Consider the following 27,885-nt stretch of genomic DNA (forward strand, 5'->3'; position numbering starts at 1 on the left):
CTTCAACCAAGAAAACAAAGTTTTATCTTATAATTTTTTTTTTTTTTTTTTTAATTTGTAAATTATATGGACAAAATATTGTATTGACCATGGGTATTCAATTGTATTATTTAATATTATTATATTATTTAATACATACAAATAACTGATTCTTAATTTTATCATATTAATATAGATTTAGACAAAAACCCTCTCCGAAAATATTTCCTACCTACACCCATGGCAGTTTGAAATGTTTGAATTACTACACAATTTCATGTATGCATCTATGACTTTTTCACGGTTCATTGATGTTCTGAGGCTAGGAGAGGAGGAGAATATTTGTGATGCTAATAATATTATTATATATTATAGATATCATTATTACCTATAAGGACTAAGATACATAAATAAATACACAAACAGTGTAATCGGTACACATAAATGGCAAACGCATGTAAACATGTTAATTAATAATTACATATTAAAAGAAAATGCTCATCTGTAAACACTATATTTGTGTTAGTTATTATATTAGTAAATAAAATTATTTTTTTTTTTTTTTGGAAAATATGCTCATAAGCTCAGGAGTCGAAACTATCCCAATTTACAAAATTTTACATAAGTTTCCAGAAAAAGTGTTCACCAGTAAAATTATAGCCCGACAGACTTTCTCCGATCAGAATATTTATCAATTAGAATAATTTAATAACACACCCATTACAATGAATTACTTAATGACTGATGTAGACTATAAGTACTTATACTTGAAACCTATTAATACAGCAGAGTCCCTTCAATGGTTGTTTCTCATCAATAAACAAGATTTATCAGATCAGACAGATTCTATGCAATTTATAACATTTAAATATTAGACAGTAGGTTTTAAGCCTAAGGAAGTAAGGCTTTAATAAGGATATATCTGAAATCTTATATCTTAAATTACGTTAAAAATACCTCGTATATACATAAGTCATCATAGTTATATTATAATATGTACTATCCCCATGGATACCTGATGGGAAAATCCAAACCTCCCATATGCCTGTCTTGCAACTTAATCATCACCGTTAAACACGTACTCATTCGTTGTCAACTTTTTACTCAATCCAAAAAAGAACACGCAACCCCAAACAACCTTTATGAAGCCATTGGACCTTATACAAATCCAGAAAAAATAATTTCCTTCCTAAAAAAATTGAAATGTACAACATAATATAATTTTAACCTATTGTAAATAGGTTATAATATATTATAATTTAACTTAAAATATTACTACTGTAAGCTAATAACCTTGTAGTTGAAGCTGTAACAATAAAAAAAAAATAATATATATGTGGTATCAAATTATTTTTATAATCCAGTTTTTTTTCAATATTTTTTTGTCTTTATTAAATAATTATTAATTACTGTACCTTTTTACTTATCTTATAAAATATATCAAAGATTATATAAATTAATAATTAACATAAGATAATATATTTTTTATTTAAGTAAGTAATCAAGTATTTTGGTTGTACTCTGTAATTTGGTTGAAATTTTTAATATACTAACTATTCTTAATAACTATAAGATATGAGTCAACAATTATACATAAATAAAACAATAGTTCAATTAATGTTTATTATTCTATCAAATCCCTTAACATATAAATAAAAATGTTGTATAATACATACAAATCCACATTTACATTTACATCCCAACCATCAAAATAAAAATTTATAACATTAAAACTAAAATAACAAATAATTGATTTACAAAAATGATTATAATATAGTTGATACATATATTTTGAGAAATATAATAATACACTAACATAAATTTCAAGACCCATAATATAAATCCATCAAAAGTTGTATATGAATAAAACTGAGCTAATAAAACTTTTGAAATTAATTTAAATTTACAAAATTCAATTTGGGTCAACAATTATAATTGAAATAAATAGGAATTTATAAAAAATACATAAAAATACTGTAGACAAATTAAAAATATAGACATTCCTAATTCCCTGATATTTTAATTAATAGAATAATAACTGTAGTAATATAAATGTTTTATATTTTAATATATTATTACTACTAAAATTTACTATTACCTTGATTTCAAATACAAATAAATAAATTATATGTATATTAATTATTGAGTTGGATTATAAATAGTAGTGGGCGTTTGATTTATTTGGAATATTGGATCTGGAGATAATGTATTTTCTGATGGTTTACTGTTGCTCATAACGTTTACATACATATCCTTTACACCTAAAATAATAAAAGATTACATTATGATGTATAATCAAATTAAATGATTAATTTTCTTATTTGTTTGTTCTTGATAATGAAATAATGGAAAATAATTTCCTGAACAGGCTACAGCCCATCATTTAATTGATAAGTACCTCGCTTCCTTTGAATTTTAAATTGGTTATGATTTTGATTGGCCGGTGAACTATTAGCTACTGGATTAAATTGTAGTTCTGAATCTAAAGGAGGGGCAGCTTGTTGTTGAATTGGTTCTTCGGCACCAAAATTTTCTCCAGTAGACTAAACAAACAATTTAATATTCTTTAAGTATCTAGAAAAAATATTTAAACATCTTTAATGTTATTTACATCTATATTATTTGAAGGCTTCCAAAATTTAGTCAACCCTCCGAGCCAGGAATTCTTTTCTTTTTGCTGGCGTTTATCGTCTGCAAAATTTTTTTTTTGCGATTTTTTTTCAACTGTACCAGACACCTATCAGCAAACAAATTTAAAAGTGTTTTATGATTGTTAATTTTATGTGAACTTAATCAATATATTAACATACTTTAGGTTCTAGTTCAGCCATTTGACGATCAAAAAATCCAAATTTTGGTTCTGTTGATATTGTCTTTTCTGATTCAGCCATTAAAGTGAGATCTGAAGCGATGGTTGATATTTCTGAAGTCATTTCATTTGGATTATTATGACTAGTTACTTCCCCAGTCATAACCATTGATGTAGGATCATAGTATTGTGAATATTCTACGAAAATACAAATATTTTAATTATTGTAGCTATAAAAAATGCATATATTGCTTTAATGCTGTGCCTATGTCTCTTGAAAATTTACTTATGTGTATAACAGGTTCCATTACCCTACTAATTTTAATTCTTGTTAAATTACAAGAATAATCACATAACATTGTAGTATAAAAAATGAGTAAACAAATATTATCGTTCAATTATTTTCTAAGTTACATCTTTTTTTCAGTTTCACAGAAACAGTAATTAAATATTGCATCCATTAATAATCATAACTTAAATAATATATTAGCTATAAATTTAAAGCTTTTAACACAATAAAATACTAACAGTAATTAACAATATTATATAACTAAAACTTTAAATTTAAGATCATATCCTAAACCTTACATATTTTTTTTTATAGATCCATTTTATTAATACAACTTTCTAGGCCACTCAAATAATATGCAGACTTTTGTTTTACAGCCAAAATTAATTATAACTATACAAATAATACTAATTAGTAAAACAACTAATTAAAGTGGAAAATACCACAACATATTAGTCTCTGAATATTCTATGAACCGGATAAGGCTATAATAAGATATATCTGTATTTAGTTCAAAAGTTCAGTAATTATAGAAACCTTAACTTAAAAATAATTATGATTTGTGTAAGGAAATTAAAAGAACTTTTATTTTTTTAATGATTTTCTTTGTATTTACTATGCACATAACATAATACAATAGTCTTCATAACTTGAATATCAAAGGATATAAAAATAAATGTGTTTTTTGAATTAAATACTTTAGTTAAACCTTTTTAACATTTCAAGGGGCAAGAAAAACTTTAAGTACCTAATTAAAGTTTTTGAATTTTCGCAATTTGATAGTACATTAAACTATAAAATCCTTTAATTTAATAATGATTATAAAATTATAAATTGTTTTTTTAAATTTACAAATGAAAATTCTGTTTACAATATTGCTAAACTAATTTCAAGTGTAATATTTTGTCTTTTAAGATTGATAAAGTTAAATAATTATTTAATAAGTAATCCATGTAAATATCTTAATGTTTATGTCCTAAACAAAGCAAGGAAAGTATTCTATATGGCTACCTTTCAAATCTTTGACTTTTTAAAAAATAGCCTCAAGTTTCATAGAGTACTATGTATTATCTACTCGAAAAATTTCTCAATTATTCCTCAAAATTTCAAATAAATGTCTTAAAGGATTAAATCTATAAAAAAAATTAAGAAACTTCAACAAAAGCTGTATTAAGTGAGTTAAGCATAGAACTATAGTTTTTAGAATACAATTTATAATGATGAACCACTTTCCTGTGTCGAGGTGAACGGAGGAAGACAAGTTCTCAAAATTTGATATCTGTATCTTGTCTGGATTTTATTAAATTCAGTCACAACTTAAGAGGACGTGATACCCACATGTGTTGTCTCCGTCTTACAAATGCGTAACATGGTACATTTTTCGCTCAGCAGAACACGTGTAGCTCCGTTAACCTAAAAATTAGAGTGAACTGACCTTTTATAAAATTTTAAGGTAAGATTATTATCTAGACAACCTCATATGCTTTTTATTTTATATCAAATTTAAAGCGAGTTATGAGTATTTTAAAATTGTGAATTTTTTGTGCATCTTAAAATACTCATAACTTCCTTTAAAATTTAAATATATTAAAAAGCATATGAGGTTGACTAGATAACAATCATATCTTAAATTTTATAAGAGATCAATTCACTCTAATTTTTAAGCAAACGGAGCTACACGTGTTCTGCTGAACGTAAAATTTACTATATAATGCACTTGTAAGACAGAGACAACACATGCGGGTATCACGTCCTCTTAACCTAAGTACTAATCATAAAATATTATATAATTTTTCCTCTTTAATCATTTAAAGAATATATTTTATATATACAAATATGAGACGCTCAACTAAATAATAACTTACTGCAGAATTTCTACAGTGTGTATGAACCTAATTTTGTAAGGAACAAAAATATTTAAGGATATCTCTGTATACACCACACAACTCCAAGAAAAGGCTCATTAATTTGATCTTGAAAACCCTTTGAATTTAAAATTCCATTTAAAAAAAAAAGGGTTTTGGAAGACGGAAATAAATATTAAAAAGGTTATACACAAGTTTAAAATACTAAAAGTATTATTATTTTCAAGTTACTAACAAATTTTATATTTTAATGACAATAATTTGTGATTTGATTAAAGCAGGCATTTTTGTTTGTCTAAGGAACAGCCCAATTTTTTGTTTTACATAACCTGTCAAGTCACTAAGGACAACTGACAAAGCTAATTTTAATTTGTACACATATTATAGAATGGAAAGCAAAAATGTAATAAAACATACAATAATATATATTTATTTTAAATTAACCACCAATTTACTATTGATTAAACCATTTATTTACTAATTTGACAAACACCCTAGCATTATTCTAATTGTTTTTATAAATTGTCTATAAACCATAATATTTTCTACAAATGTATAAAATATTTACTGTTAAAAACATGAATTTTTAATATATTTATATTCATAGACTTTTTTTAATAAAACAAATATAAGCATTATTTTTATACGTTAAAATTGTAAATATGAAAATATAGTGAGTTTTAGTTTAAAAAAAAAAAAAATGTATATATTTTTTTGTAATTTTACTGTGTTAAGAAATAGATTTTAAAGAATACAACTATAAGACAGTATATAGTAAAATATTCAATAAAAAAAAATTACATCACTAATTTAATGTATAGTTGAAAATGTAAAATATATTAGTTACAAATTTAAAATTTACCATTTTGAGGTGGCGGTAGAAGATCAGTTGATTGTGAAACGACATTTGGCTGCCAATAAGGGTTCACTGGAGGAGGAAGTGGCTGTTGAACAGTTTGTACAGGTGTTTGAATAGGTGGCACTTGAAAAGTTGGAGTTTGTATAGATGGTGCTTGAATAGGTGGTGCTTGAATAAGAGGTGTTTGGTAATTAATAGAATAATCAATACTTGAATCTGGAACCTATAAATTCATATTAAGATTATTTCTTCAATTCAAATTACTTTAAATCTTACAGTTTGCTGTTCATTAGGTACAACAGAATGTTCAATTTGATGTGATTGATAATTGTCTATTTGTTGTATTGGTGATATGCGTTCTACAGGATTATAATTCTAAAAAGTTTATAAATATACATACTTATAATTCAAAATGACATTTAAAACACACACATAAATAAAATATTTTATCATTTGTTACTTACATTTTGAGAACTCATTAAAATACGTTTTAATTCTTCTAACCAATCCAATGCATCAATACATCCAGATAAATTATTATTTGATACTTGCATGTAATACAAATCTGTACTTAATTCCACAACATTGGCTACAAATCCCATATTAACCAGTTCAGGTGATGATATCAACTGTGTTGCAATAGCTTCCAAATGATGTAAAGCATTTTCACACTCTCCATACTCAGCCAAGCGAATGGCCAGCAAATATTTATAAGGCTAAGAGTAATTCAAACTATAAGCTTTATATATAAATATAAAAATAACAATTCTAATAATTAATAATACATTTAATTACCAAAAGACTAGAAATATAAAAATGGCTCAGATTTAATCGCATTGAAAACTCATAAGCACTGGTTAATAATATGGCACGATTTGTAACCATAGTATTGAATACTTTATCAGAAGATGTACCCAAAAGCGTAAACTTAGAAGATAATCCAATTGATTCTAATGGTATCTGTATAGCCAAATAACAAAAGTGAGCAGCAAACACGTCACCTTTAGCATCTAAAAAGTAACAATGAAGCAAATTTAGATCATGTCTTTTTTTTAGAAAATTAAATTCACAAACTTAAAGTGTCCCCAAGTTGAATGGTGGCATTACGAGCATTATTTATATTGACTTGTTGATTACTCAAAATCATCGCTAAATGTTCTCTCCAATCTCCCCAGCTGTTATCTGTACAACACTTTTATAAAAAAAACCATAGCTATATTAATACTATGTTATAAATTATAATGTTATATGTATGTATCTTTCAAATATTTTTCTTTAAATATATATATTTTAACAACATAAAGAATATTTTAATTGTAAGCACACTACCTATCGCACTTTTAAACATGACATATATACTCTATTGTACATCAGTTTTGGTACTTGGGATGATTTTATATTTGACATCAAGGGGATTGGGTAACAATATTTGCTATATTTGTCTTTCATGTGTACTACATAGTAAATACAGAGACAAAAAATATAAAACATGTAATTGTTCAGTCAGTATCTCTTCCACAAACTACATGACATAAATTTTCCTCTTTTGATTACAAAAAAATTTTACAAATTAGTCTTATATACAATTCCAATTTATTTTTATAATGATAATTTAATCACTACATCAACCATACAGATAGGACTCAAAATAAGTAGTTTTTACCATGATCCACATTGCACATAAAGGACAAAGACAACAAATGTCAGTAACCAATCTCCTCGAATAAAATAAAAACCAAATCATATATTCTTTGAATATATTTAAGAATTTATGATATCTGTCATAGCTTTTTAAAGATTGTTATAAAATTATTTAAAATTAACAGAACACTATTAACCACTCAAAGCAGTCAATGTCTATCTGTTTTAAATCTTTATTGTTTAGTTGGAAAAATTTTCCTAAGATTCTTAAATTTATCACACTTAACGACAGACAACTATGAACAAGAATAGCACAGTGCTTCTAAACCTTTAAAAGGTTTTAGGAAGCCTTTTTTTGGAAACTCTTCAATTATGATAGCATAAAAACTGTATGTATTGGATATTCCCAGTTAGAGAATAGCGTGTTTAATACACAATTGCTTTATGTAAAAATATAAATTTTTAAGGCAAACATCACAATTTAATTTAATATTATATGGCAAAACTTAGTAATTGCATATCGCCTAATGATTTCTTTTTTTAAATTAAAATAAATACAATATACATTTTTCAATATAATATATGATAAATATTTTTTTCTACATTCTAAATACAGTTAAAGTTACTTACAGTTGTGCATGATGGTATATTCCCACTACTAAGTTGGAAGAATGTTTGCAAAGTGTCATTTAGTGGAATCGTTTGGAAATATTTAGATCGAACATAATTTAATGCCTTTGAGTCCATATATAATGCTAATATAAATGCAAATCCCCAGTCTTGATTTAATACAGCAAATTCTATAAAACATAATATACAATAGAAATTAATAAACAATAATATAAGTGAATTATTGGGTATGGTTTCTGAGATACAAAATTATTACATACTTACAAAGTTAATATAAAAATAATATATAGTAAATAAAGTAACAAGATAAGATAAGAATAAATGTACAAGTATTTAATACATTTAATTAAGATTATTTTGTTAAAAACAAAATGTAATAGATGGTATAAAATTTGAATTCAATGATACAATATCATTGAATAAAAAAAATGATTCTGAGCGGAGATGGTTTGTCACTCTAGGATATTTTATAGTTTTATACTATATTAATTATAATGCTTTTATTAAAAAAAAAAATGTAGGTACCTTTAAAATGAATTGCAAATTAATCAAATCAGATTCATTATGTACCTGACTCACTCAGTCATTCATGGTAGGTATACACAATTTATTATAAAGTATTCATATAAGTCATTAACAACATTAACTACCTATTAATATTAGAAAACAAAGTATAGTCAAGAAATTTTAAGTACCTAAGAATAATATTTTTAAATTACAACAATATGTCTAAAATTGTTATTCTTGATTCTTTAAAATTTCATACAAATATCTTTAATATGTAATTTCATTCAAATTTGAACTTTTGAACTTGAAATAACTATAAAAGAAAACTATGTTTGTATAATTTTTAGCCGCAGAATTAACTACTTATGTGGAACCTTGACTTTAATTTTCAATCCTGAGCTATAAAAGTTAAACGTTATAAACATTTTTAACAACTAAATAATTTTTAAATTTTTAATGAAATACATTTTAACAAAATTTGAACTTCAAACAGTTATAAAAAGAATGTACGAGTACCTATGTATTTTTAATATTTTCCAACTACAATCATAACAACTTATAGGGAACCTTGTATTAAATTTTTAAGTTTTTTGACCCAATGAATAAAATTTAATTTAAATTTAGAGAATAAAAAACTAAAAAAACGTAAAATTTCAAAGGTCTATAACTTAAAAATTGTTGAAATATTTTGAACATTTTATCAAGTAGAGGAATTTATAAGATAAACATAATATGGAGTAAATTTCAAGTTTCTGAAATTATTTGTTTTCGAATAACAACAAAATAAGAATATTGGTAGAAGAGAAATTGAGTGAATATTCAATATTGTAATTCAAATGTTCATAGAAATTTAATTTGACTTTCTGATAGACATTTTATTTGATAAAAGTACAAACTTATGAAGAATCCTGTTTAATTTTCAAATCTTAGATTTAAAACAATAAATTTAAAAAAATATCTAACTCAAATTAATTTTCAAATTTTTATGTAATTTTGTCAAAATTCAAACATTTATAGATTATTAAAAAACATTGTGACTATACAGGGTGTCTGGGAGGATTTACACATTGCAGTATCTCACAAAATAATGAAAACATCAAAATTTTGGTTTTGTTATAAAACTAACAGGAATTTTAATGTTTTTAATATTTTAATATTTTGGTAAAACATTTAAAAATATATTTTTTATTTAATTATTTCCGAAAAAAATTAAAGATAGCCATTTAGTAATTTATTTATCTGAAAATATTGACGTTTCAAAATTTTATTTTCATTAATATCCTGATTTTTTCTAGTTTTGAAGAAATAAAATATAATGCACACTGAAAACGTTCGACAATACAGCACGGCATTTACACTATGGAGTTGAATAATTCGCTATTTTCCTCAAAACTAAAAAAATTAATAAACAGGAAATTACCAAAAATAACATTTTGAAATGTTCAGAAAAATTAACTCTACAAAATGGCTATAGTTTTTTATTTTAGAAATAATTAAATAAAAAAATGTATTTTTACTTTTTTACCAAAACTTTAAAGTAAATTAAAATGTGAAATAATTGTAGTTCTTATGCCTGTGAGTCTTATTACAAAACCAGAATTTCGATATCTCCATTATTAGGGGGAGGATATCACAATCGGAAATCCTCACGGAACACTGTATATTAGGAGCCTTGGATTAAATTTTGAAGTTTTTTTACCCAACGAATAAAATTTTATTGTTGTTTATAGAAAAAAAACTAAAAATTTAAAATTTAAAATCGTCTAAAGATAACTTAAAAAGATTTTGAAAATTTTATCAATCATAGAAAATGCTAGAAAAAACTTTCAGTAGAAATTGCATGTGTCTAGAGTAGTTTGCTTTAGAGTTACGCCAATATCTAAAATTGATTTTGCATAAAAATTTCCGCTTTTCCTTAAATTTTTGTTTTTTTCAATACTTTTGAAAACTACTGGGAGTTTCAAAATTTGATCACCCGACCCAGCAACTTCATTCACTTTTCAACTAGAAAAGCTACTGCAATTGAAAATCAAAGCATTATTTCGACAAATTATTGTATATACAAAAAAAAAATAAATGAACACATCATTGTAAAATCAGTACATTCATCGCTCCGCTCAGAATCTAAAACAATTTAAATAAAAATTTATATGAAGAACTGGTTTTATTTAAAAATAAAAATATATTAATGTATTAATATATTAATTTATAGTTAACTTAAAATCTAAATTTTCTTAATATTTAAACATTCTTAAATTTGATTTGGTAAAACTTTAATACATTTTGTTTACAGACTTGATAATTTTAATATCACTTCATGAAATAGGTTTAGAAATAATGTATTATATAAAACAATAATATAACTACTATAAAGGTCTTTGTTTTTAACAATAAATATGTTTTTGGGCTAGGTAGGTATGTTTTATTTTTTCTGACCGATTTTCAAAACATATATAATATTTATTATTTTATCATAGTAAGCCCTTCCCCCAAATAAATATTGACAATTCATAGATTTTCCTTATAAAAAAAAATTATCAAATAGCATGTACTATATTTATCTACTATGTTTAATAAATATCTATAAAAAAAAAAGGTATTTTCTTCTATCAACAAATATTAAATACTATTTATGTAGCATAAGGGTGGTGATAATAGATGAACCAAGTATGTACTATCTTTCCCTGTAGATATTCGCTTTACCCATAAAAACAATATAAATATTACCATAATAAATTATAAACCAATAATATTAATTGTAATTTAATTGTTCCCTGAAAAAAATGTATCAAAATAAAACTAAGTTTCTAAATCTTGTTTTTTTTTCTAATGTGAATCATTTTTTTTACTTACATAGCATATAATAAGATCAACCAAGAAAAATATGCAAACGCATAAATAAAGACTTTATTTATTTCTTATAACTCATTGTAAATAAATTAATAAAAATATGCACATACCTAAAGCTTCAGATTTATTGCCTTGTAAAAGCAATTCTCTAAAATTATTTAATGGTTTGACTGACATTCCCTTAGTATCCTTTAAGCTCATACTATCAAATAATATACACTCAACTGGGAATTTAGCTACGTTTTCCATTAAAAGTTCTGATATATCAGTTCCATCAACTATCTAATAACAAAATATATTATATAACTACTAACACTTTTGATTATTCAAACTATACTTTCACTTACTCCATTACGCTTAGTTATCATACAAATTAATTCGTACAACAGCCGCTCTGAATTATTTGATGCTTCATCTGCTAGTTTATTCAAATACTGAGCCACAGCATTTTTGTGTGTCTTACCTCTAATAAATATTTAAGGTGATTAGTAATTTATTAAACAATACCTTTTATAGTTCGTTGACAAAAAAATTGGATGATCTAAAATTGTTAAACTAACAATACAAAAGGAGTGGGAAATCTGAAAAGTTCTGCAGTATCAACGTTATCCAATCCTGGCATTGCTTTGAAAACATCTATAGTTGCATTTGATGAGTCCAACACATATAATTTTCCAAAACCCATATTCATTTTTACTGAAAAAACATTCAATTCTCATTACTGGAGGACATCTCTTGTGCTTGGCACAAGCATGAAAAGTAAAAAAATCATTACTTTTTGCGGGCACAAGTAATGGTTATGTATTTAAATAACACGTAATTCACAGAAGTTATTAAACTTGAGATGATCAAATGAATAATAAAAATTTAAGTTTATTTTAAATTACCATTTACATGATACTTTTGATATCTTGGAGGAGTAGTTCGATGATTTTCTTTTTCAAGTCTAGCCATATGATTTAAAGGTCCTCTAAACATACAAAACATTAATTTATATTATAAAATAATATTACATCAATAACTTACACATCATGTGAAGTAGTAGATACTGGTGTACTACATTCTGAACCATTTTTAGTTCTTGATATCAATTTTTGCATTTCAACTTTGGCTTTATAATTTGTGTACCATTCAGTATATGCTTTAGGGTTATTTTCTCTGAATTTTAAAAGGAAACTCCTCCCTAAAATAATAATATGCATAACAATGAATCTATACATTATAAAAAACAGCAAAATAGTGTAATAACATTAGTCTAACATACTTTCTAATGGGTCAAGCATTTCAATATGAGCTGAATAATCTTGAAATGGTACAGGTGAATATCTTCTATGATAATCTGAATCTGTTCTACTAGAAGGTCTGTTACGATAATTGATGTCTTCTCTTCTATAATATTGACTACTAAGAAGAAATATTTATAAATATAATGAAAAAGGTTATCTAACATTAATTCAATAATACCTCATTTCATCTTGGTATCTTCTATCACGATAACTTCTGGGATGTCTTCTATATCGATCAGATTCTGGACTCCTGAAAATAATATATTAAAATGAACCATATTATAAAGTGTAAGGGCTAAGGTCAAAGTTTTATGACAATAATAAAATGTAATTTAATTGTTTGAAGACCAGTCTTATCCGTGCTTAAAAAGAAAAAAATTGAATAAGGAAAAGAAACAAATTCATAATTACAATCTAAATTAGATTTTAAATTAAAATTTTTTGACTAGCTTTGAATGATTTCTGGAAAAAATACATAACATTAGTAACGGAACTAAATGCCATATCTCAGAATAAAAAGTGAATAGAACTGTGCATATTTTTAAAATTATTAATAATATTATCATAATCAGTTTTCAATAAAAACCACTCCAATATTAAAGTAATTTTATTATGTAACAAAATCAAACAATCACTCATTGCATAACATTAACATTAAAAATTGTTACCAAAAAATTAATTTACATGAATAAGCAATTTGGTGCAGAAAAAATCTCCATCTGCCGATACAAAGACTAAAATACATAATAATTTAAGACAATTATACTTATTATTTAATATATAGAATATTAAGAAATGTTGTATATGCATGTGAAATGTATATAGTACAAGTACTATTAAGAATATAATATTCAAATGTATGTACTAGAAAAATATTTGATTACATAACAAATGTATTACTAGCAGTTCGGTTCTCAAATAAAAAATCTTCAGAGCTTTACAGATAAAACTGTTAAAACTGTTTTACTTAATTTTGGAAAATATATTTACTAAAATGATGAATATATAATTTTTGATTAATTTAATTTAATTAAAATGTTTACCTATATCGCCTTCGCCTTTCATATTCATCATATTCACTTTGGTATTCTGTGTCCGAGTGGTCGTAGCTGTGCAAAGCAGGACAAAAACATGCAACAGTTTGGTATGTAAATATTTAAATATTTAAAAGGAAGGGCAAAATTGGTTAGTTGCAAATTAAAAAATATTCAATGAACAAACAAAATTCACTAAATATTTATAATTAAAAAAGTTAATATTAAATACTTTTCATTAAGCATTCTTTGTCTGTATCGCTTGGGTGGATGGTTTCGAGAGCGGTGTGATCGATATTCAGGTTCTACTTCAGGACTCAATGAAGCATTTTCTTCCTCCTCTTCATAAAAATAATCTTCTTCACTCCTATTAATATAAAACATGTTATGTCAACTATTCATATTATAACTTATTTTTAAATTTATGAGTAACAATTAATAGCGCTATTTTGTTTCTACTTACTCTCTAGGATGTCGATAATGTCTTCGATCTCGATTGTGAAAATGCTCCAAATTTTTATTGTATTTTTTTTGTTGGGGCCCTCTTCGGATACTCTTAAGACCTTCTTCTGACACAGGATTAGTTAATGGAACTGATGAATCTGAATCAATTGAATGTCGTCGCTGTCGTTCGTCATTTTTTTGGTTAGTTTTTGGCATCCTGTTCAACTTTTGAACAGAATCTTCTCCAATATTACCTTCAACCATTCTACAAAACCCAGGCGGGGGTAGTGAATGCTTTTTCTCTACTCGCTTTTCATTTCTGTCATAATCTTGAAACTTTTCATTGCTTTCTGATTGAGTGGAAGTTGTCAATTTTAGACTATTATCTTGTTGGGAATCTACTATAGGTTTTATTTGGTTTTGAGTGGTTGACCGTAAGTATGGACTTGATTCATTCATATAACCATCTGGACCAGTCCGTTCATCGCGATCATTTTTTGGGCGACTTTTCTTTATGACTGTAATAGGTTCTTTTATTTCTGATTTTGATTCATTTCTATCAATATCAGAAGTATTTCTAGCTGAATCATCCAGTTTTTGACTATCATTAGCTTGGTTAACAAAATCTTCAACATCCCTATGTAAAACTTGTCGAGAATGACCTTCAAACTGATTTTGAAATTGTTCTAAAGACGGAAGCTTTTTTAAAGTAATTGAATTGTTATCAATACTTTGAAAATTTGAATTGTTATCAATTGGTCTGGCTCCAATTTGGGAACCTATTACATGTCGTTTAACAGGAATATCATCATCACTTAATTGGCCAAGTACTGTTCTGACATCAAATGGTTGCGGACCACATGGTTCAGGATTAGAATAATCTTCAAATGATTTTGTTTGACCAGTAACTAATCGATCAAGTCCAACTGGTGGTCTATCTAAAAAAGTTACAAATTAAAACTTATATTATAAACAAATTTATATAGTAAAAATTATTTTCTCGATCATATATTATAACATATTAATATACATTTTGTGTATAAAAGATATATCATATGAATATGAATGAAAATATGGACTTATACTTATACATACCATCATCATTTTCTACAAAATTGTTTTTTGTGATTTCAGTATCTTTATGTCTCACATTTTTCTCATATACATTGGAGGGTATTACCTAAAATATTATATAAAATATGTATTATTTCTTAAATTGTGATTAAATTAATTGATTTCATACAACAGTTACATGTTGTGGTATGATGTTTAAAGAAGCAATTTAATCTATACAATTAGATATAAATTATATTGGTCAGTATGAATATAAGTGAGAAAGAGAAGTCAATTTAATTAAACTACAAAATATAATGAGTTGGTCCAGCAAAATAAGAGATGTTCTTAATAAAAATGTGATGAACCCTATTCTTGCATTTGCATTTTTTTTTTTTGTAGTGGTCGTAGATTATTCTAGGCGAGTTATAAATTTGTTTCATGAAATGACAAAATTAAATTCAAAGTTTGAATTTGCATATTTTTACATATTTCATCATATTTTAAGAAAAGCGCATGTTTAAGCAATTTTTAGCATATCTAGGAATATTTCAGATTTTTATTAACATAAAATTTTTAGGAAAAATCATAATTGGATCTTGGATGGTCGTAGTCTGTCGTATCTAACATGACGTCTGTTTACAATGATAGTCTCTTTATCACATAATAATCAACCATTTTATCAAAAAAATCAACAATTGTAATAGTTGCAATAAAACCAAATGAATCCTATACTCTTAGACTTATATGCACCTACCTAATTTTTAGATTTTTTTTTTAATCATTTATTTTATGCGTTTTTCAAATACAAAATGAAAAAATTGCTGTATATTTTGACGATTTTGACTACATATTATGATAATTTTAAATGCAATAAGTCTCGAACCCTAGTGATGAATAATAAAACATGATTTTTTTAAGCTTGTTAAGATTGTGTCAGTCAATGAAAATTAAACAACAATAGTTGGAAATTAAATCTAATGCAAAAAAGTACGTTTTTTATATTAAATAATGGTAGTTAATTATTTTTAAAAACATGAATTAACCACAGTATTTTTTACTATCATAATCTAAAAACAATTTACCTACTCAATTCTTTATTGAAATACTGGCGTTAAGGATCATAATAGGGTGTGGCGATTGCACAGGTTGATATCAGGTGATGCTATAAACATAACTTTAAAAAATCCCTTATATGAATTAAAAAATAAATAAGCCTACCTATAAAATATAAGATTGATGCAATTCACTAAAAATCTTTAAATTTGTTATTTTTTTTAAATTAATGCTAGATAACGAATTTACTGTTTTAAAATTACAAAAATACCATATGACAAAATTTCACTAACAATTAATTATTTCTTATTTTTTAATGTTAACCTACTAACCTAACCTATATTAATAAATCATAATTTGCTCACCTCGTTACTTATTTGTAAATTATTCATTGAAAGTTGAAGTGATTCATTCTGAAATGATTCTGGTGGAAGAATTTCACTATTTTCAACATCTGCCCAGAAATTGTCCTCAGTTTCAATAATATTGTCAATTTTTTTATTATCAGTATGTTGATTAACAAATATATTTTGGACATTAGTTATTTGTTCAAATTGACTTTCAGGTTTATTGAACCAATTATTAACAGGAAAGGTATGTTGTTCATTTTCAATTCCGTTTTTATAATTATAGGTTGGCCTGTTTGAATTAACTAGAGAATTAGATGTTCCATCATGAGTTTCTGGTATAGAATAGCTATTCAGAGTTAAATCTGAATTTAAAGTAGAATTAAACTTCTGTGAATTAGTGTTTTTACTAGTTGAAGACTGATCAATATAATTCCAATCATCTGTACTACAACTCCATTCGTCATTTGGTTGTGAAGTTTCAGCCTAAATAAGTCAAAATTTTAAATGCATCTTATCAAAGAATGAAAAACACTTACTGGTTGCTGATGCAAGTTTGAATACGAATCCAAATTACCCCAAAAGTTATTGTTGGACATATTCCGTACTTGAAGTCTACGCTCTAATTACAAATAGATTTTTATTAAAGTCTAGCTTATCTATTTGCAAATAACCGAGAGGTTGATACCATTATAAATGATACTTAGATTTCAAAATCGGTAAAATAATCTTACCCTTTAAGTTGAAGATTTATATTTTCACCGTACAATATATATTACCTATATTAAACACGATTCCATAATAAACGCGATTATAACCTACGTGAAGTAGAAATATTCAAAATATTCCATTACTTTCACAAATCTATAAAAAGTTGAATCGTTCACGTCACTGAAAAAATTGATATGCAAAGTACAATATTAGGCCATTAGGGTTAGATGAAGACCAAGGGCCAAGACACAGTGCAACCATTCCTGACATTCCTGTATTAAATATAATATTGTACCCATCCATATTCCATAGTATATGGCGGCTATTTTTCTGTAACCACAGAGTAAGTTTAATAAATAATAATACAGTCTATAAAATATACAAATGTCTAGGCTCTAGAGTTCAATACCGAAAAGTCCGAAAAATGTATAAATTGTATCCATCTGAAACATTGAACGTACACGAGGCTACATTACAATCCAGACACTGTTATTAATAATTATATTAATATTAATAATTATTTAATTACTATTTGTGAAAGCTGGAAAAATAGGTTTGCGCATTAATCGGGCATAGTCATTCAAAAATTTGGAAGCTGATTATCAAATTTCGCGAAGAAATGGAGGTAGATAAAGCAAAAAAAACATTACATGACATGGGACGCGCGAGAAAAAAACACGAATCAGAAAAAAAATTACAATTACAATATTTATGTGTAAAATTAAGTGATAATTAATTGACAATGGACGAATTTTTAAATCGTATAGGCCATTGTTTAAGAAAACGTAATTTTGTCTTTAATGTATTGACTATTTTTTAAAACATGTTTATAATTGACTTATTTTAAATTATCAATACTACTGTAATGGCTGATGTCAAAAAATTATTATTAGTTATTACTGTAAACATACGGCACATACAGCTTTTTTGTAATTCGTTTATACATAACCATAATTTGTATTTTCGGAATTCGGATTAATTGTCTGACAATAAAAATGTGCTTGGACTTTTTATCCAACAATAAAAATTGTACTCGGGCTTTTTGTCCAACTTTTTCAAATGGACCCGAATTCATCAAATACTTTTATTATTACTCTTTAATCTTTAAGTACAATATTTTTTATACCGTACCGAGTAAATGAGATAACACTAACAAAGATACGTGTCATGTGTATTATGATTATCGCGAAATCGACGATGATAACACCGATTGGATAACAAATAATTCCAACACGTAACTACATATTTTGAACATTTCATATTTTCATTCAATTTAAACATTTTAAATACTTTTAATAGCTCTATTGTACAAATAGTTATAGTTTAAATACAATTGTGATTTACATTGAGTTTATATTTTTCGAGTGACTTATTTGCGTCTAAATATGGTTTTGTTAACTATGATAGCCAGAATTCCTGACGGATTACCATTAGCTGCATCTATGCAAGATGACGAACAGGTATTTTTTTAAGAATCATTTACAATGTATTTATAAGAATTATTTTTATTAATGAGTTGTTAAAAAAACAATAATGTGACGATTTTTAATACTTCATTGTTTATATAGGTTGGGAGAAAATTAATTGAATATCAAAATCAAGCAAAACTTCTTTTTAAAAAATTAAACTTCCATTCTCCAAAACAATGCACAATTGAATCTGTACCCTATTATTTTCAGTAAGTATGATATAACTATTATTTGTTTATTTTCAAATGTCAATGCTTTAATATGAAATATTTTTATTTAAGCTATTTAATTGAAAGAGATGTTTGTTACTTGGTATTGTGTGAAAAAAACTTCTCAAAACGTTCTGCATTCAGTTTTCTGGAAGACATAGCAGCCGAATTCAATAAGCTGTATGGACGACAAGTATCAACAGTTTCACGGCCTTACACACTTATTGAATTTGGTGATTCATTGAGATTTTATACATGGCAAATACAGTCAACTCTAAAGTCAACTTTAAAGTTTAATTCAGATTAAAACAATTTTAATTATTTTGAGTTGATGACTTGACTGTATTGATATTATTTTCTTTATTGAAATCTTTCAACATTTTTTAAACACCCATCTTCATATGTTATTACCTGTTAATAAATATATTATAATTTTGATAATTTTAGATAATTACATTCAAAAAGCAAAGAAAAATTATATAGATTCTAGAGTACGAAGAAATCTAAATTCATTAAATAATGAACTTCAAGATGTACAAAGAATAATGGTTCAAAATATTGATGATGTATTACAAAGAGGCACTGTTTTATCAGGTAATATATATTAATGTCTTAGTTTAGTCTACTTTTTCTTATAATTATATATATTATACTGTCAAACAATAAATCCTAAAAACTAATTAAAATTCTGGTTAGTGAATGTTGGCTATGGTATGAAGCGTGTATTATAAATAAGTTAGTTTTAAAAAGGAAATAAAAATAATGTATAAATCAGACTTAATTTTTTTCAATCATGATATATTAAAATATTTTTTATAACTTATGTAAAAATTGTGAGAACATATATCGGTATATATAACTTAAATAAATTTTCATCAGGACATTCATGACATTTTCACTTGAATGAATTTAATAATTTTAAATTTATCTGATAAATCCTCAACTACATAACAATTATTTTGCCATTCAATTTATATTTTTATTCATTCAGTATATTCAAGTAATTATTTGTTTTTGTTTGTGTAGGTCCAATGTTCAGCATTTCTTAACTTGATTTAATTTATTTAATAAATTTAAACTGTACAATTCCATCCATTCATTTAATTTTTGCAATCTATATAACAAAACAATGTTTATGAATTAGTTTAATATGGTATAAATAAATAGTTATAGTAACTTAATCAAAATACATAAAGAGTGGTACAATTTTTAAATTTAAATACTGTACTTTAGAAATAATACATTTATATTATAATGTAAAATACTACATGCCTTAAATCAATTAAATCATAATATCTGTTTCGTCTTTTTCAGAACTTGATACAAAAGCACAAAATTTATCTATATTATCGAAAAAATACAAAAAAGAAGCTACCAATCTCAACCTAAAATCAATGTACATAAAACTTACCGCTGCAGCAGTTTTTGTTATTTTATTATTTTTATATTTTTATGTTCTTTAAATAGTTATGTTTAAGTAATTTATTAAATACTAAATAATAATGGCTAGGGGGAAAATTATTTTAAAAACTTTATACCTATTATAATAAATGAATAAAAGTTTTTAGAACCTACTCTTTATTTATAATTTGATGTATAATATTCTTCTTCAAGTTCATACAATTCTGTTGACATATCATCAACTAGACTTGTTAGTTTGCGATCGCATTCCACTTGTTTGGTGCGAAAAAGTTTTGAATTTTGAGCAATGGCTTCATTGACTGAAGGGAAATCATTCAATATAAGATATTGCTTCATATCTGAAACTAGTTTCAAAAGCGACTCCCCAGCACGAACAATATTGGCTGCTCTGACTTCCATTTCAAATGCTATTAATTCGCTACGAGTAGCTTTAGAAATTTGTGTTTGATCATCATCGGTCTTGCATAGTTTTACAATACCTAAAAATATGAAATAAAAATTGATTAACTATTTTGTATTAAGTCTTATATTCTTATACAGCAACAGTCACCCAATAGACATAATACAAAATAAACAAAAATAACTCTAAATGAAGAAAATAGTTGAATCAGTCTTTATTACGACAGACATTATGTACTTATTATAATATTACATTAAAATGATTATTTGTTTCTAAATTTGATTGGCTAAGCTAATTTTGTTGAAAAATATTACATGTAATCCAGTACTGAAGAATGGTATGAACAATATCATAGTAAAATCAACTTAGAATAATTGGTCTCAAAATTTCAAAATGGAATTGAGTATTAGTATGTAATAGAAGAAAGTTCCAAGTCTCTACAATCAACAACCTAACTATAAAAATTGCTATTACGTATTATCAATATAATTTAAAAAAATAAGGTAGTCTTTTTCAAAAAAATTTTCTGAGTCATTTTTTACTCATAAATAAAAAAAAGTCTAATAACAACTATAATACATAGCTAAAACAAAAAAGCCAAAACATTCTCAAAATTATATCATGACTAAAAATGCTAATTATCAGCAGTTTATCCCAATTGGTATGAAAGGTGCAGTCATGGACTGCTCTAGACAAAATATATACATAGGCAAAATCAAAATTTGCCTACCTTCGCTTTTTGAAGTCTAAGTATCAACATATTACCCTAAATACGGCACTGCATTAATAATTATTAATATAATATACAATTAACATTCATTAAAATGATGTAACTGATTTTTTATAAATTATAAATATATTACATTTGATGATTTAGTTTAAAAATATAATTATTTTATCTCTTACAAATAGCTAATAGGTATTATATATATATTTTTTTAATCTATAGTAGAGTAATGAGTGATAAATGTTAGTATTAAATATTTAAAAAAAATTGTTTAAGATATTTGTAAAAACCAAAAGATTCATATTTTTTTTTCTATATCTTCAATGTTACTTTTATATTAACTATTATTTTGTATAATAAACAAAAGGATTAAGGAATCATAATCAAATATATTATTATACTAATATTGTAAAAAAAAAAAAATTAATTTCAAATAAATATTAATTATATATAGATAGGTAGCAAAATAATTATGAACAAAAATGTAATACAATAGGTATTTGTCTTTCAGACTTATTGGCTGACATTACAAAAATGATTTTGGATTTTTTGTCAAATTTTTTTCAAAGCGTGTTTTTTGTATGGGGTTCCCCTTAATATAAAGCTTCAAGAAACCATCATAATTTTTAAAAATAGGAGCAAATTACTTGTTCCAAATTATCATCCAAGAAATTAAATAAAAAACCTGATTATTGGGTACTCACCACATATTCTAATGCATTGCTAAGTATTTAAAATTACTATTACTAAGACAATTTGTGAGTTATTAAAATTAATAATAAAATGTTCCGGTCTATATTATTTGTCTTAAAATGAAGTTATTTAACAATTTGTAACAAGGAACTTACAATAAAAAATTTAATACAGATATTAATATATATTTTTGATCGAAATAATTTAATCAAGTAAAATCTGACATAGAATTGAGCATATTATATTTTACCTTCAAAATTTTCTAGCATACATTTGACATCACTTTTTAACCTGTTTGTATAAGACTTGGTGACAGACATTGAAGTAGACATATATAATCAAGTAACCACCTACAACAGATAACATACAATTTTAACTAATTTATTTAACTTCCAAGAAACATTACTAAAACAAATTCAAATTACGAATATCTGGGAATGATTAAAAAAATAATTAGTTTTGAACAGTGTAGGATTTAAAATTTATAAAATCTTAATACAATGTATAAAAATAATTTATAATGTAAGGCTTCTGAAATTAAAGAATACATACTTCTTATGAAAGATTTACTATATTCTGTAAATAATAATTATTAATTAATATTAATTAAATATTTAAATACAAAATTGAAATTACATATTTTGTATTTTTGTATTCATGATAATATCACCACTGGACACTGATTATATTATATAATTTTTTATAATCCGTGATAATATTATATTTAATAATAACATCAATTATTTTATATAATATGTATTATTGTATATTTAATCAATGATAATAATAATGTGTTGATAATATTATCACAATTACTATCAGAGAGGCGTGAGTTTGTGCGTTAGAGTTTATTCAACCATGATAAAAAAAATTGTTCCATTCATTTTTTCTTTTAAGAGTAACACAGCACGACTGAAGTTTTTGTTGGTATGTCAATATAACCTATAATTTACAAATGTTCTTCTTGAATTCTTGATCCTGAATCGAAGTGTCCACGAATTTCGTCCATTCCGTTTCTTTTGCGATTATTCGCATTTATATCCTCGTTTATCTGGTTGATCGTTTGGTGTTTTGTCATCATGGCTCCTAAGAAGGTACTTGTACTTTATTTTAATTATAAATCATAATTACGTAGTTATAAATTAATTATTTTTACTCATATTTCCTTTATACATGATTTAAAATCTTACATCCAAAACACTGTCTTATTATTTAAATTACTGAACAGTTTATTACTTCGAGATTAATATCATTGTTATGTTTTATTAAACTTATTTATTTTTATTATAAATAACAATCTGATACTTGATATATGATAACTACATTAATATGAATTTTCATTTCACTATTTCAGCCAAGCTCCAGTAAAAAGGTCGGAAAGAAAGCAAAGATCGCCCCGGCACCTCTCGTCAGTGAGAAACCAAAAAAAGTTCTTAAACAAAAGGTTGTTAACCCTTTGTTTGAAAAAAGACCAAGAAACTTTGGAATTGGTAAGTGGATTGTTATTTTATTCTACTTTTATAAGGCTCCTAAAATATCTAACAAGATAGTTATAATGTATATAAAATTTTAAATACAAAAATAATAATCGCTATGATGCTTGAATTTCTTCACCTGAGATATAATTAATTCTACTTGGTAGTTTTATTAAATGTAATGCTGTAAGTGACATACTGAGCGAAAATAAACTTCTGTTAATATTAATTATAACTATTGTTTCACTTAGAATTAACCTAGTTTGTTAAGGTTAATTCATGAGTATAGTAAAGGTACCAAGGTTACTATGTTATGTTCCTATATCTTTTAATTAGTCAACAACTTTGTTGGAGGAAAAATCAATAAAGAAGGTTCAATTTAACTACTTTAAATTTATCAACTTCTAACAATATTTCTTATTTTCAAATATTTTATGGTTAATTTAATATATAAAATACATTATTATGGCCATGATGCTTGAATTTCTTCAACGGAACTTTTCATACTATTAAAGTGTGTTTAAGAGTAATGTTGAAAATGACATTCTGAGCTTGTTTGTATTATAACTGTTGAATGATGAGTTGTCATTTTGATTGATTTACAATGATAATCAAATACACATACGAGCTTTTTAACTCTGACAAATCTTTTTTGTACTTATATTTCAATTTGTCCAAAATTTAAAATATATTTCTATTGTTAATATATTTTTTATTGGCCGTATTTTATAAACCTAGTTATTTTTATGTTGAAGAAATGGTTCTTAATAACTTAAACATTTATGGATTATAATGATATGATAGATAAATATTTTTGACAAAAAAATATTTGTATATGCATCTACAATTATCTGAGAAATTGCTATGATGTTAAAATTATTTTATTGAACAATATTATGAGAATACATTTTATGAGCTTTTTAACCCTGAGCAAAATTTTAACATGAGACAGTAAAGTACTTTGACAACAAACTGTTGAATTTATTTACATTTTCATTTAAAGAAAATGGTTTTTTCTTTATTTAATTTAAATTTGTAAACTTGGTAATTTGATTCAATTCCCCTCGCTATTTGGTTTACTTAGATAATTGTATTTATTTTTGCACCTCCAATTGCCATGATGAGTTTTATAATTTTTGATAGTATCTATGAGTATATAACTTGTGAGCTTTTTAACCCTGAGCAATTTTACTAAAAAGACAATATTTGGTCATATTGATATCCTAGGATTGTTCATGCATGTTATGTTAAAAAAAAAAAATTGGATGATTTAAATTTAAAATTTTTGTTTATGTTTATACTAAGTCCAAATAATAAATTTTAAGTTTCTTGATAATTTTATAGGTCAGGATATTCAACCAAAAAGAGATTTAAGTCGTTTTGTGAAATGGCCAAATTACATTCGTATTCAACGCCAAAAGTCTGTTCTTCAAAGAAGGCTCAAAATTCCTCCACCAATTAATCAATTCTCATATGCTGCAGATAAAGCTACTGGTAAACACAAAGTCTAATTTTAAGAATGATGTATTATGATGTTTCAATCTTTTTGATGGCATATGTACAATAATCATTTTATACTTTTTTTAGTAACTCAGTTATTTAAACTGATGGAAAAATACAGACCTGAAACAGCTGCTATGAAGAAAAGGAGATTGCAGGTACTGCAATTTAACTGCTTAAGATGTAAAAATTATTTATTTTCATTTAATAGCTTTTTATGTATGTATCTTTAGAAAAGAGCTGAAGATAAAGTCGAAACAAAGGAAGATCAACCAACAAAGCGCCCAAATGTTATTCGTCAAGGAATCAATACAGTTGTAAACCTTGTTGAACAAAAAAAAGCGCAATTAGTTATTATTGCCCATGATGTGGATCCTTTGGAGGTTCTTATTTTAGTATTTTAGTATTGCAATCAAAAGAAATGAAAACTTATAACTTAAAATAATTTTTCTTTTAGTTGGTGATATATCTCCCAGCATTATGCCGCAAAATGGGAGTCCCTTACTGCATCATTAAGGGCAAATGGAGATTAGGAAACCTTGTTCGTCGCAAGAACTGTACTGCTTTGGCTATAACACAAGTAAATATAATCAATGTGTACTTTCAACAATTTTAATAAAATCAAAAATATTTTTAATAGGTTGATACAGGTGATCGGGCTGCTCTAGCTAAACTAGTAGAGTCTATAAAGAATAACTTTAACGAACGATTTGATGAATTTAAACGTCATTGGGGAGGTGGTGTTTTGGGTGCTAAGTCTGCGTGTCGTCTCGCTAAAATCGAAAAAGCAAAAGAAAAAGAACTGGCGCAAAAACAATAAGATTTATGTAAATGACATTCACCTAATAAACCATGATAACATTTTATATTTTGTGTTGACTATTTCCTCTATAATAGCCCTAACACATGTGCAATTCACAATATATCAATCTAAACATAAGTTACAAAAGAATTAAATCTTTTTAACACCATACATTGTTCAATGAGTACATAAGTATTAAGTACATAGTAACTGTTCTTAATATATAAGATATTTGCCAAACATCTAATAATTGATGGTTATTTGATATCTGAGAATTTTATCACAAATTTCATATTCATAGTATATTTTCTTATTAATATTAGATGAAATGTTATTTGTTAACAATATTAGTCAGATATTTTGTTAATGACATATACGTGATATGTTACTTATAATTATTACTTGAAAAAGGGTATCATAAATAATATATCTACACTTAACACTTCTACATTGTATAAATTTAATTTTGAGTATTATATTAAATTAAATTTACAAAAAATTGATAAGTACCTAATAGTAAACAGAATGGTTTGCAATTAGAAATATTTTTTATATGTTGTGATAACTAATGACGGGTACATAGTATAAACCCATATTTCAAGTAAAATCATCTGGCTTGGTTAAATCTCGAACTATTATAACTAAAAATTTTTTTTTTAATAATGTATCATAATATCATTGACTTACTTGAAAAATTGATTATAATATAAAAACATTGCCTGATATATAATACTTTTTAATTGTTTGTGTTTACCTAAACAGGGTGTTTCTGAAATGGTTGAGTTATTACCATGTTGGATATGCGTACTCACTACTCAGTGTGATGTCCCAATGAAGATGTATTTTTCAATCTTTGAGATTTGGGTGTATTCATCTCATTTTTATAACATTATCTGAAATGTGAAAAATAACACTAAAGTTGTATTTTTTGCAAAATTCTTATACAAATTGAGGTGTCACATTTTTTTTTACGCTTGTCACGCGTTAAATATGGGGTCTTGTATCCGCAATGTCATAAGTTAGAGATAAATAAAACTAACTATTTGTGTTCGTATTTATACTGAAATTCCAGGTTTTGGATGTCACAGTAACACTTCATTTTGTACTTATTGTAAATGACAACAAATAACCATCACCAATGTTTACCTTGTAGTTTTCTCATACAAATTGATGTCTCGCACCTTTTTTTTTAATTGGTGATTCGTCCTTGAAAAACGAGCAACAAGCGTAAAAATAATGTGACACCTCGATTCATATGAGAATTTTGCAAAAAAATACAACTTAAGTGTTATTTTTCAGATTTAAGATAATGTTCTAAAAATGATATGAATAAACCCAAATTTCGAAGATTGAAAAAAAAACATCTTCATTGGGTCATCACACTGAGTATGCATGTCCAACATGGTTATAACTCAACCATTTCAGAACACCATGTTTAGGTAAACACAAACAATTAAAAAGTATTATAATATGTCGGGCAATGTTTTATATTATAATAAAACGCGTACCCTACATACCTCATGCGCACAAATATGTGTTTGAATGAAAATCAGTGCATATAATATGCATGCATATTTCCTACAATTTTAATCCATATAATTTCGGACCCTAGCCATCACTATTGATAACTAAAAATGTTTATCCTTAATTCAATGGTCATCTTAGTTATTACAAAGCAATGTAATCATAGGCGTAAATTTGGCTTGCTAGAAGGGGGGAAAGCTACAATAATAAATTATAAGTTTCAACCATAGAACCATATTACAATTAGTATAAATTAAAATAAATATAAATTTGATAAATCTCTTACTGTAACCTAAGATTTTTA

The 27,885-nt window shown here is 25.4% G+C and overlaps 4 protein-coding genes and 3 non-coding genes across 8 annotated transcripts; 5 read left to right on the top strand and 2 right to left on the bottom strand.

Annotated features, from left to right (window-relative positions):
* Window positions 1–1,442: 1,442 nt before the first annotated feature.
* Sec16 (endoplasmic reticulum export factor secretory 16) lies at window positions 1,443–17,565 on the bottom strand. Of its 2 annotated transcripts, none has more exons than XM_089228022.1 (24): window positions 17,384–17,565; window positions 17,189–17,271; window positions 16,668–17,135; window positions 15,289–15,373; window positions 14,213–15,131; window positions 13,982–14,116; window positions 13,759–13,824; window positions 12,894–12,965; window positions 12,694–12,830; window positions 12,456–12,612; window positions 12,317–12,399; window positions 11,990–12,125; window positions 11,777–11,894; window positions 11,540–11,711; window positions 8,073–8,242; window positions 6,876–6,993; window positions 6,597–6,811; window positions 6,266–6,517; window positions 6,078–6,176; window positions 5,805–6,024; window positions 2,790–2,986; window positions 2,591–2,716; window positions 2,378–2,522; window positions 1,443–2,240 (listed from the first exon to the last, which is right to left on the bottom strand). In XM_089228022.1, exons 2-24 carry the CDS (start codon window positions 17,246–17,248, stop codon window positions 2,119–2,121), a joined length of 4,272 nt encoding a protein of 1,423 aa, XP_089084148.1. In that variant the 5' UTR covers window positions 17,249–17,271; window positions 17,384–17,565; the 3' UTR covers window positions 1,443–2,118. The 2 variants fall into 2 exon arrangements, with proteins under 2 accessions (XP_089084148.1, XP_015369832.2); XM_015514346.2 differs by having other exon boundaries at window positions 12,694–12,833; window positions 17,384–17,564.
* A 1,010-nt stretch (window positions 17,566–18,575) lies between these two features.
* Window positions 18,576–20,612, top strand: Sec22 (vesicle-trafficking protein SEC22). Its single transcript, XM_015514365.2, has 5 exons — window positions 18,576–18,820; window positions 18,929–19,038; window positions 19,111–19,271; window positions 19,486–19,632; window positions 20,353–20,612. The coding sequence occupies exons 1-5, from the start codon at window positions 18,746–18,748 to the stop codon at window positions 20,499–20,501; spliced, it is 642 nt and encodes a 213-aa protein (XP_015369851.1). The 5' UTR covers window positions 18,576–18,745; the 3' UTR covers window positions 20,502–20,612.
* On the bottom strand, window positions 19,816–22,987 carry LOC107165929 (Mediator complex subunit 22). The gene is made up of 4 exons (XM_015514366.2): window positions 22,833–22,987; window positions 22,531–22,630; window positions 20,614–20,939; window positions 19,816–20,152 (listed from the first exon to the last, which is right to left on the bottom strand). The coding sequence occupies exons 2-3, from the start codon at window positions 22,610–22,612 to the stop codon at window positions 20,617–20,619; spliced, it is 405 nt and encodes a 134-aa protein (XP_015369852.1). The 5' UTR covers window positions 22,613–22,630; window positions 22,833–22,987; the 3' UTR covers window positions 19,816–20,152; window positions 20,614–20,616.
* A 226-nt stretch (window positions 22,988–23,213) lies between these two features.
* Window positions 23,214–26,121, top strand: RpL7A (ribosomal protein L7A). Its single transcript, XM_015514353.2, has 7 exons — window positions 23,214–23,374; window positions 23,635–23,770; window positions 25,100–25,249; window positions 25,343–25,413; window positions 25,489–25,638; window positions 25,713–25,835; window positions 25,896–26,121. Exons 1-7 carry the CDS (start codon window positions 23,360–23,362, stop codon window positions 26,073–26,075), a joined length of 825 nt encoding a protein of 274 aa, XP_015369839.1. The 5' UTR covers window positions 23,214–23,359; the 3' UTR covers window positions 26,076–26,121.
* Window positions 24,325–24,402, top strand: LOC149056230 (small nucleolar RNA SNORD36). The gene has a single exon (XR_016191825.1). It is a non-coding gene; the product is annotated as a small nucleolar RNA SNORD36 (small nucleolar RNA).
* Window positions 24,615–24,690, top strand: LOC149056231 (small nucleolar RNA SNORD36). Its single transcript, XR_016191809.1, has one exon. It is a non-coding gene; the product is annotated as a small nucleolar RNA SNORD36 (small nucleolar RNA).
* Window positions 24,868–24,942, top strand: LOC149056232 (small nucleolar RNA SNORD36). The gene has a single exon (XR_016191820.1). It is a non-coding gene; the product is annotated as a small nucleolar RNA SNORD36 (small nucleolar RNA).
* Window positions 26,122–27,885: the final 1,764 nt, after the last annotated feature.

The sequence above is a fragment of the Diuraphis noxia genome, unplaced genomic scaffold (genome assembly GCF_037042655.1).
Source record: "Diuraphis noxia isolate RWA-SAM2 unplaced genomic scaffold, SU_Dnox_SAM2 contig0004, whole genome shotgun sequence".
Classification (NCBI taxonomy): domain Eukaryota; kingdom Metazoa; phylum Arthropoda; class Insecta; order Hemiptera; family Aphididae; genus Diuraphis; species Diuraphis noxia.